The 12,048-nt window shown below is 38.7% G+C and overlaps 1 protein-coding gene across 7 annotated transcripts in view; it reads right to left on the reverse strand.

Moving 5' to 3' along the window:
- The window catches only part of CEP162 (centrosomal protein 162), an 80,636-nt gene that overhangs the window by 64,470 nt on the left and 4,118 nt on the right, over nucleotides 1-12,048 (reverse strand). For 6 of the 7 annotated variants that reach the window (XR_007355912.2, XR_012667604.1, XR_007355913.2 and 3 more), the window contains exon 3: nucleotides 5,692-5,830. Coding sequence is in view for 3 of the 7 variants with exons in the window: in XM_048845104.2 (XP_048701061.2) it covers nucleotides 5,692-5,830 (139 nt within the window). In the remaining 4 variants the exon portion in view is untranslated. Of the gene's footprint in view, nucleotides 1-4,452; nucleotides 4,613-5,691; nucleotides 5,831-12,048 lie in introns of those variants that run through there. The other variant, XM_075126562.1, reaches the window with a different exon arrangement.

Consider the following 12,048-nt stretch of genomic DNA (forward strand, 5'->3'; position numbering starts at 1 on the left):
GGATGTCAGATTGTCTGAAGATAAATACTAATGTAGCTATGCCAATGATAAAGCAAGTTTTGTAATACCAGTTTTCAAAGAAAGCATCTGGATCTGTTGAAGCAACATAACAGTGAAAAGCAGTGATAAAAAGGTGGTAATAGCCTTGATATTTCAATATCTTAATTACAAGAGTTGCACATCTACAACTCACCTAAAATCTCATAGGAATTTATTTAAAGCCCAGTGAAGACAATGGGAGACTTTCTGTTAACTTTCATGGGCCTTGGTTCTGGTCAAAGTGAATCAGTAGCAACACTGGAAATTGAACCAGACCTTGGATTCCCAGGCTAAAAGAGATGACAGTATCCCTTTCATTATATCAACTCAGAAACGAGACATCCCTTTACAACTTCCTTTTCTTTTATTATTAAAAATAGAAAAAAAATACCTCATTTCCCATGCCCCCAAATGTTGCCACTGTAACTTGAGAAATTTCTTCAGTTTTTAGTGCTTTCATCTCCCAGACTGAGATGCTTTACAGTTCATCATACGAGTATGAGGTTGATCAAACACAGAACAGCACATTCATTTACAAAGCTAGACATGTAATAGAAGGGAGATTTCCTGTAGAACTGAGGAGCCATCAAACATTACTCAGAGGACCACGCAACAAACATTTCACTTACTGTGGACTCCTAAACTATTGACAATATGTGAAATGGTTTGATTTTGACATCAAAACATACTTAGGACTCATCTACACTTTAAAAAGTTTTACTGATATAACTGTTAGTTATGGTTTGTGATTTTTCCCCACATAGCTATAGCAACACAACCTCTACTGTGGATGCAGTTATGCCAGCATAAAGGTTAGATGACACAGTTATTGCTCTTCCCATACAAGACTAGCTATGCTGGTATAAAGCACCTTTTTTTTGGCTAGGATAACTGTGTCTACACTAATGGGCTCTACTGCTTTAACTGTCATTATTGTCAAACCAGTATATCTTTCTAGTGTAGACAAGGACTTAGCCTATTACTTGCCAATTACTCACTGCCATTATTATTTACACACAAATGCCAGGGCCCAGCCATCATTAGTTGCAGCTATGAGAGCAACAAATCTCCTTGGGACTCCTCTTATGTTGCACCATGCATAGGTCTGTGCCTAAAGATATAATCTATACCTTAGAAATAAACTGCTTGATTCTTCTACAGTTGTCTGTTACAGCAGTTTTATGCTGGTGCAACTGCAATGGCACTATTCACGGGATAACTTACTACTCAACATGAGTAAGGGGGACAGAAGCAGACCCATAAAAATCTGCAGAATGTTGGTTGGATTAGAATCTTTGAACTGATGTAAATGTATTATATTAATTTTACAAATCGCTAGAGAGTGATACGTACACAAGTTCTTCCCATGATTTCTATGCCAGTGGTTTTTCCATATCTAGCCAAACTATTAAATGTATTCTAATGAAAAATGACATTGTTACTGAACTACACTATTGCAACGTTATAAAGTCTACAGTTCCTCTAGTTACTTTTGGCAATGCAAATGATATAAAGGGCAGCTTGGTTTCATGAAAACATTGTGATTAACTGGAAAACTAAGGGAAGGAATTTCTATAGCAAATACAAAAGTAGCACCAAACTGACGTCAACAAATATTAGAAAACTTGATTACATCAAGTACCAGATTGGAAAATTGAATGAGGCATCTTCTGTTCATTATCTCCAGCTATTTCAGCATTATTTTCAATTACTTTCTTCTCTTTCTCCAGTTTGACAAATCTTATCTGAGGATCTTGAGAAACAAGACAGACAGCAAGAATAGACATGCAAGCTGGACACAGACTAGACAATAATTCTTATCATGCTGTCAAGGTTCCTCCCCCACTCTGAACTGTAGGGTACAGATGTGGGGACCTGCATGAAAACCTCCTAAGCTTACTTTTACCAGCTTAGGTTAAAACTTCCCCAAGGTACAAATTAATTTTATCTTTTGTCCTTGGAATATCCACTGCCACCACCAAACTCTAACTGGGTTTACTGGGAAACGTAGTTTGGACACGTCTTTCCCCCCCAAATCCTCCCAACCCTTGCACCCCACTTCCTGGGAAAGGTTTGGTAAAAATCCTCACCAATTTGCATAGGTGACCACAGACCCAAACCCTTGGATCTGAGAACCATGAAAAAGCATTCAGTTTTCTTACAAGAAGACTTTTAATAGAAATAGAAGTAAATAGAGGTAAAGGAATCACCCCTGTAAAATCAGGATGGTAGATACCTTACAGGGTAATTAGATTCAAAACAGAGAATCCCTCTAGGCAAAACCTTAAGTTACAAAAAAGAGACACAGACAGAAATAGTCATTCTATTCAGCACAATTCTTTTCTCAGCCATTTAAAGAAATCATAATCTAACGCATACCTAGCTAGATTACTTACTAAAAGTTCTAAGACTCCATTCCTGCTCTATCCCCAGCAAAAGCAGCATACAAACAGACACACAGACCCTTTGTTTTTCTCCCTCCTCCCAGCGTTTGAAAGTATCTTGTCTCCTCATTGGTCATTTTGGTCAGGTGCCAGCGAGGTTACCTTTAGCTTCTTAACCCTTTACAGGTGAGAGGATTTTTCCTCTGGCCAGGCGGGATTTTAAAGGGGTTTATCCTTCCCTTTATATTTATGACACATGCTCTTTGTTTTATCACTAATATGGTGAAAAGAACTAGAAGCTGTGATTAACGAGGATCAAATGCATCCAAGAGGAGGGAAAAACAGCCCATAGGAATAAAGGCAGTTTCTTAATCTACCAAACATGAAAGTCAACAGCTGGAAACATACTCCACAAATCAATTCAACCTTAGTATAAAGCCAAAGGAAGATGAGATCAAATATAAAATATACAGACACTACGAGTTTATTTCCATTATTTTCTTCTCAGCCAACTGAACAGCAGTCAGTAGAAACCACTGTATCTTTTAGTTTATTAATTAATATAGAAAACCAATTGAATTGCTTATTATTCGATGAAACTCAATGTCAGGGCCTTTCCACGATGAGAGGGCTAGGAAAAGATAATCAGACTAGAGATTTACACTGCATGATAGATGACAGAAAAACTAACACTCCTACAGATTTGCATAGGAGTTTGTTTGCTTCACATTGACAAAATACTTTTGACAATCACGTTTGAATGACATAATGCAATTAACAGAGTGCCTAAAGCACTATAAGCTTAATGCTGCAGATCTCATGCAGGTACCTCCTATAGACTTTAACAAGAGTGCTGTCTGCAAACGAACAGCAAGACCAAGCCTAAGGGAACACAGAGCTCTGCAGAATTTCATGGAACATTAAGTTTAGACCTCACAAGTTAAATTCAAAGTTAATTCCCACATTTGTTACCTTTGAAGCAATATCATTTATTTTTCAGCAGTGCTAACCGTTACTTTGTTCCTTATGCCGCATGTTAATAAGCGTACATTTGACTTGCAAAACAATAGAAGATAAGAAACTAGATCACTCGTTCAATTTATCCGTTGCAGCAATTTAGTACTGCAGCATTGTTCAGCCACTGCTCAGTTGCACAATATGACAACGTACTGGAGAATCTATTTGAGAATATAGGCCTGGATCCTTGGATCTTGCTGAACTACACTTGACAAAGGACCCAAGAATGGGGAGGCAAGAAAGGTGGCTGTCGGTCACCTCTTTGCTCCAGGATTCCCACAGATAATGGGGCCAGTTCAGCCTCCAGTGCAAACTAGAGCACCCTCAGCCTTTAACTTCTGCTGTCTTATAGTGCCTATTGCTCTAAACATGGCCCTGAGCTCAGAAAGGGATCACAGAGACACAGATGCACTGCTTTACGCCATCCAGAAATTTCCCTATGCCAGGGTAATGCCCAGCTGCCCAGTTACAGCAGCTTTATGACCTCTTTACAATGCAGGATTAGAACAAGGGGGCCAAAGTGTGAGCCAGAATCCAGCACACTATGTACGGAAGATTCTGTATTGGCAAAATTGGCCTAGATTACCTACTATTTTCCAGCGTTTAAGTGAAGTTCTACTCTTAAAATTGACCCTAAAATTGTTTGGTGGGTCTCCAGGTTTATTGTATCAAATCTGCTCAGTTTATAAAGATTTTTTTCTTAACTGCCTATCCTGCAGCCTGGGCTTTAAGATTGCATCTACTCTAGACAACTGAACTGTTCTTAGCTGAACCAGTGTGATAGAATTGGTTTAAGCAGAAATGGCTCAGAACGTCCATACTAACTGCTGACTTGTGCTGTTCTACATCATTTGGTTGCACTGTTCTCCGAGTACCTATCCCACAGTTCCCCATACAGCTCCCAGTAGTGGCTTCAGAAAAATTTCAAAAAGGCTTTGTGGGTTACCTCAAGGACCCCAAAAGGAAATGTAAGAGAAGAGGTCAAACTTTCCATAATCCCTTGAGAAATTACCTTAAATCCCTGGAGCTAATACCCTTTCAAAGCCATTTTTGCAAAAGGAATGGCCAGGTGGAATGCTCAGCTTGCACTCCTTGCTCAGCAAGAAAGTTCTCTCTCAGAGCTTTTGAAAAGCTATTGGGAAACATCTGAGATAGGAGTTTTCCAGTAGAACCTGTGAAAAGTCAGAGACCAAGATGAGCAACTCGTGGAGCTCATCAGACAACAGCCAGACACTTGCTGAGTTCTGCATGTTGTATTTGTGGATTAAGTAAATATGTAGTATTTGGATCTGGACTATGACCACAGATCAATGGGATAGAGTCATTCTTAAAGCCTGAGATGATCAGTGGCGTTTACGTAACTTCCAGGGGATACTTCCGGAACTTTCTGCTGAGCTCACCCTTATATTTCTTCAATGGATCATGAAAATAAGAGACACCATTCACTGTGAAAAAGTGACTGGCAATCACCCTGTGAAAGCCGACTCCCGAGATAGTTAGTTAGTTAGAGGTCACTGGGGAACCAGCCTGAGTCAGGTGGTTCCCCAGTGGAGGTTTGCAACCAATATATATTTTCTTGTAGGAGGATGCGATCAAGGTAGTTACTGCACAAGTCCATAGGTTTTACCAATACACTACAGGTCTGTGAAAAACCTCCATCTGATTGAGGATGGGAGAATGGTAGCATGTTTTTGCTTTTGTTGTGAATTTTCTCCTGCCCTTTCCCCACCCCACCATATGAATAGCTGCAAGTATAATTATCATGAATACAGATCTCTTATTGTTTCAAAATTGTTTATGTTTTTCCCTCTCTCCATTTTTTAAAATGGAGATCTACAGATATGGAGTAAGAAATTATGCTTTACTATTGACATTTTGTGACCCCTATTAATATTTGTACACTATATTTTCTAATAAATTATCTTTTTGTGATTCAGAATTTATTCATCTGATATAAGGGTATCTCAATATTTTATGAACTTTAGTTAACCATAAAAGTAAACACAGTATAATACTCATAGCTTACTAGCTTGAATTTTCTTTCCAATGAAGATTTGAATCAAAAAATGTTTAATGAATTCATTTCATTTTGTATTCTGCAAACATTACTTGTTATCACTGTGATACAATAACTACATTCACATTACCAGTTTTCCTCAGGATGCAAAAAAAATATGAAAAAAAGAAAAAGATCTTGCTGACACACTGTGGCAAAAAGAACTGAAGTTATATAGAAATGCACAGTATTTACCACCATCATCAGAATCATCCTCTGAGATCCACCATGGCACAGGATTTATCTTCTTCAATTCCTTTTTCCTGGGCTGTCCCAGTGTCTCAAGAACGGTGGATTTTTCCTTTGAATTTCCAAATGAATCATCTGAAAGAGACTGAATCAGAAGTCCACAAAATTAAAAATAGTTCTGTAAGGAACCATTAGAAACACAGAAATGTAGGACTAGATGGGATCTCGAGATATCATCTAGTCCAGCCTCTTGTGCTGAGGCAGGACCCTGTGTACCTAGACCATCCCCCTGACAGGTGTCTGTCTAACCTGTTCTTAAAATCCTCCAATGATGGGGATAGTTTAGCTTAATTATCCTCATAGGTATGAGGACAAACTTTCTAACCTAAATCTCCCTTGCTATAGATTAAACCCATTACTTCTTGTCCTACCTTCAGTGGACACAGAGAACAACTGATCACTGTGCTCTATAAAACAGCCCTTAACATATCTGAAGACTGTTATCAGATCATCCCTCAGTCTTCTTTTCTCAAGACTAAACATACCCAGTTTTTTTTAAATCTTTCCTTACAGGTCACAGGTTTTCTAAACCTTTTATCATTTTTTATGCTCTCCTCTGGATTCTCTCCCATTCGCCAAATCTTTCTTAAAGTTTGGCACCCAAAACTGGACATAGTACTGCTGCTGAGGTCTCACCATTCTGAGAATAGAGCAGGATAATTACCCTCCTGTGTTTTACACACAATACTCCCATTAATACACCCCAGAATTATATTAGCCCTTTCCACAACTGCATCACACTGCTGACTCATTCAATTTTTGATCCACTATAACCCCCAGATGCTTCAGTAGTATTGCAACCTAGCCAGTTATTCCCCATTTTGTAGTTGTGCATTTGATTTTTTTTTTCTTCCGAAGTGGAGCTCTTTGCACTTCCCTCTATTGAATTCCATTTTGTTGAATTCAGACCAATTCTTCAGTTTGTCACGGTCATTTTGAATTCTAATCCTGTCCTCCAAAGTGCTAGAAACCCCCATCCCCAGCTTGGGGTCATATGCAATTTTATGAGCGCACTCTCCATTCCATTATCCAAGTCATTCACGAAAATACTGAATAGTACTGGACCCTGGACAGAGCTCTGCCAGGCCACATTAGATACATGCCCAGTCCCTCTCTGTTTGACAGCAAACCATTGATAACTACTCTGAATACAGTCTTTCAACCATTTGTGCACCTACCTTATAGTAATTTCATCCAGACCATATTTTCCCAGTTTCCTTAATAAGAATGTTATGTGGGACTATGTCAAAAGCCTTTTTAAAAATTAATATATATGTCTATACCCTCCTCCCTATTCACTAGGCCAGTAACTCTGTCAAAGAAAGAAATTAGGTTGTTTTGGCATGATTTGTGTTTGACAAATCCATGACGGCTGTTACTTATAACCTTACTCTCCTCTGGGTACTTACATATTTAGTTACTTTAACATTTTTTCTGGATTTAGATTATATTTTTAATTGAGGATCAGACTATTATAAAAAGGGCACAATGAAAACATTTCCATTGTGTTTTCAACATGACTGAAAATTAATCCATGATCTTTTGGTAGAGTTGTTCAGGAGCCTCCCTTGATTCCACACAGTCCACCCTTTTTGGCTTTTCATATTAGTAGCATAAAGTTGTACAAGAAAACAATAACTATACTAGGATATGGAGTAATACTGTGTACTATATTTCTAGCACTGATGTTTAACTGATAACAGTTGGTTCTGGAAAAATTATCTGATCAGCAACATACATTTTCAATTTAATAATGTAATCAGATTTTTATTTTAGTGACAGTGTAAGAACCCATGTATAATAATTCTTTTAAATAAAAAACTTGGGCCAAATTCTGATCACGTCCCTCCAGAGGACAGAAGATGATGTATAGTTTGGCCTGACTTTGTACCCTGAGCAGCATTGTTAAAGTCCCAAAGGTAAGTCATTCCCCAGCGTGTCCCCCCCCCCCGAAATAACCATGAAGCCTTCCTCACTTCTCTGATAATGGGCAGAATTCAGAACTCCACTCTGTGCTTTCCATGCTCTTGGGAATTAAATCAGGTAGACAGTATGCCTGAGCAGTTCCACCCTGACTATCAAGTTTGTGTCAATGCACAACTAACAGTTAGCCATAGGGATTCGGACTGGTAGGTCCAACTCAGAGCCAGTCAGACCACTGGAGCAAAGTTCTAAACTCCTGCTAACTGAGATAAATGGGAAGGAGTGGGGAGAGGAAAGATCCACAGCCAGTCTACCAGGTCACAAGGCTGTGTTGAAGTAGAGACCTGACCCATGCCCACAGAGCCAACTTCTGCTCCTTCTCTCCGACTCCCAGGACAGCTCTGGGGGAGTTATGGCAGAAACAGGGCCACAGTGAACTTTTCAGATGCTGAGTGGGGGAAGAGAAAAGGGGCATGAAGTATAGGAAGCCTCACATATCCCTGTCCCCACCAGAACCTCATTTGCATGAATTTCTCTTATCACTGCCACCCTCAAGTAGTTCACAATACACTTCCACTCAGTAGATTCAGGGCAGTATGGATTTTATGTGCTACTTCATAGTCTCATAAGATGACCTAAGCCAATAATGTTTTTTAAAAAATTCATTAAAATAAACTTAAGCTAAATGCAAAAAAAAAATGTTAGAGCAATGTTAAGTTTGTACAGTTGTAAGAGTCAGCAAAGAGCAGAAATGCAAGAGGCGGGGGTTCCCCCAGCTGTGGCGGACACTGCTGTATATTCTATTCCTATTTTTCTCTCCTAACTGTGTAGGTTAACACTGCATATTATTGCTTATATTTTTAAATATACCAGGAAGTTAATACCACTATAGAAATCTTAATTTTTATATTTATATTTGCGGTCATTTTAACAGTGCAGTCTTGACTGGAATCAACCAAGTTTTGTGTACTTAATCAGTATGAAGCCAAGGAGCAGTTAGCATTATTACAATTATTACATTTCCCATAAAGGACCACCCATATATTAAGATCTAAATGAGCTGAGAACATCCATAAATCAAACGTGAATGGTCTAAAATGAACAATCCTTTAGCAACTGCTAACAAAAGGAACAGTAACACAAAGAAATATTACAGTACTCTAACCAATATCTCCAAAATCCACCATCATTTCTGAACAATTTTTTAAAAATTAAGTTTTACAAAAATAAAAGTTTATCATATTTTCAATAGCCTCAGAGAGAGAATCTTTAAGTACTGTACTGAAAGCCCTGCATCACGAATACTAAGCAATTTAATAAAAATTTGTAAATTATAAAGCTAAAAAATGACAGCACATACTATAAACTCTTTTGGCCGAATTGCTCAACAGGACAGAATAAAACACATTTTTAATATATGCCCTTAACAAAGTCAAAATAATTTCCTTATTCTAGTCACAACACAGGTATTATAGTACCACTGTCCCACAAGGACTGTGTGCCTCTCGCTAGCTGGGAGTTATCAACAGGTGCTTGATGCAAGTTCTGTTATGACTAACTGTATCCTTTACTCAGCAAGCAGGACATGCATGATGCTGATACTCCTTGGAGTATCATAACTGAAGAAACTGAAACCCCCAGATGTTGTAATTCAGATCTGGAAACTTTCTATGTCCAGTCATCTTGTCAACTGCAAATAGTAAAGTAACACCTGGGATAGAAAACTTACACAAAAATTACTACATTTTCCCCAATAATAACATTTGTCTGATCACCAAGACTTACTGAAAATGCTTATTTTTACAAAAAACAACAACAAAAAACAAACAAACCCCACAACCTTTTTTTCTGAACAGTGAATTCTCAATACTAGTTTTGATGGCTAAATAAACTTAATGTTGCCTCTCAAAAATACTGAGAAGATAGATTTCAGAGTAGCAGCCGTGTTAGTCTGTATTCACAAAAAGAAAAGCACCTTAGAGACTAACAAATTTATTTGAACATAAGCTTTCGTGAGCTTTGAGAAGACAGAGTCATCAAGCAGAGTCAATTATTTTACTTCCCGCTAAACAATAATGGTACTTATTAATTAGACAGCTAAAAAAAGATTAATTTTAAAAACATGCATAAAGTCAGACCAATTCTTTAGGGACTTGGACACCAATCCTGCATTCATTTAAGCACTTGCTTAACTCACTACCATGAAGCAGTCCATTGTCAATGGGACTACACATGGCAATAAAATTAAGCAAGTGCAGAAATGCCTGCAGGATCAGATCCTTGGCATTTAACACTTCACAGAGCAAGAGCGTTCCAGTCATTTAATGATATACATCAAAGTACCATTTTCTTGACATTTTTACATTAGTTTTTTTTTTAATTATTTTTCTTAGCACAAGCTTGTATTATACACATCATTTTATACACACAATCTTCTGAAAGGATTAGGATTCCCTCAATATGTAGTGTTAGTCTTTCAAACAGGTTACTCTGCAGGTTCTCCAATTAAGTGAATAATCTCTCTTTTCAGCTGCCCATGATTATCACTGTAGAGCAGCAAAAATCAAGCTATGGCTCTTTAGAGCTCCACTTACAGATGTCATGAAGCCTTAAGCAAAGCAACTAGAGTACTGAGCATGGGAACACTCTCCATATTGCGTGACACACAGAAATCTCAGAAAGGATCACTGATATAGTTCAAGTCAGTTTTCTCACTGTGCAGGGAGAGGCTTGACAGGAACCAGGGATGAGGGAAGCATGTTGAGAAGGAAAACTCTGTGGGGGCATGGAAGGAGGCAGGACTTGTATGTGGAGCTCTATCGGGCAACTGAGCCTGTTTATAGGAGGGTATGGGGGTGAAAACAAGTTTCTTTAGTAGGACACGGAGAATGAATAGAACTGTGCAGAGGAACCTGCACGGGGAACTGGACCGTATGGGGCAAGTGACAATATATGCAAAAGAATACATATAAAACCACTGGTAGCAATCCATTTGAATAAATACAATTGATAGAATTTCTTTAAAATTTTGAAAAATCTCCCCAAAACACTTCACTGATAGACAGTTAAAACTACTCAAGGGCATGCAACACCATAATAAAAAAGCCAGGAAATCACACACCTAAAAGTGAAAAGAAAAGGAGGACTTGTGGCACCTTAGAGACTAACCAATTTATTTGAGCATGAGCTTTCGTGAGCTATAGCTCACTTCATCGGATGCATACTGTGGAAACTGCAGAAGACATTATATACACGGAGACCATGAAACAATACCTCCTCCCACCCCACTCTCCTGCTGGTAATAGCTTATCTAAAGTAATCATCAAGTTGGACCATTTCCAGCACAAATCCAGGTTTTCTCACCCTCCGCCCTCCCCCCCCACACACAAACTCACTCTCCTGCTGGTAATAGCCCATCCAAAGTGACCACTCTCTTTAAAATGTGTATGATAATCAAGGTGGGCCATTTCCAGCACAATGGATGGGCTATTACCAGCAGGAGAGTGAGTTTGTGGGGGGGCGGAGGGTGAGAAAATGCCATTTTGGTTTCCCAATCTCTCTATTCAATGCTGTTCAATCCCTAGGGCTGTAGGGATTCCCCCTAGCTGCATACTTCAGGCAGGGATAGAAACCAGCCTCTGAAAATCAAAAGCTTCAGAGCAACCAAGAAGAAGGAGCCTCCTGACTAGTGCAACTCTGCCATATAGTTTAATTACTTACACAAACGTTTAAAATATGAACATATTATATATAATTTAACTTGGTGCCCACTGTCTTACATCACATACGCCCCATGGCTGCACCCCTAGTCTGAAAAGGACCTAAGTAAGTGTGGCTCACATCATGCTCACAAATTTCAATAAACCACAGAGGGAGTTCCAAAGTCACAATCCCTGAATCCAGCCAACAGAGCCTAAGAGATCAACTCTAATTGCACCACAGTAGATCTCAATTACCAAAAAGGCAATGGGAAAAATGCAGACAGACAATCTCTAAGGTAACCACATCCAGAACATTCAAGGCCTTAATTAGGTTAAACAAAAGATTAAACTATACTCAGAAACAAACTGGAAGCCATTGGAGAGCACTAGTATAATGAGCTCACATTCTTTCCTGCTTAAAAGGCAGAAAAAACAATTTTCCATTAGTCAAAGCTCCAAGTGTCCTTCAAGACTGCTCAACACATACAATGGTAGTGAAGTAGAAGAGAAAAATGAATGGAAACTGTAGCAAGGTCTGCATCAAAAAGAAGAGACCACAGTTGCTTGGCTAGCCAAAGAACATTCAGAGCTGCTAACCAGAAGCAGTGATGGATCTAGTAAAATACTGAGAAATTATGAATTGCTTTGACAATAGACAGGCATACCTCAACAAACAGAG

Source organism: Caretta caretta, chromosome 3 (assembly GCF_965140235.1).
Source record: "Caretta caretta isolate rCarCar2 chromosome 3, rCarCar1.hap1, whole genome shotgun sequence".
In the NCBI taxonomy this organism is placed as follows: Eukaryota; Metazoa; Chordata; order Testudines; family Cheloniidae; genus Caretta; species Caretta caretta.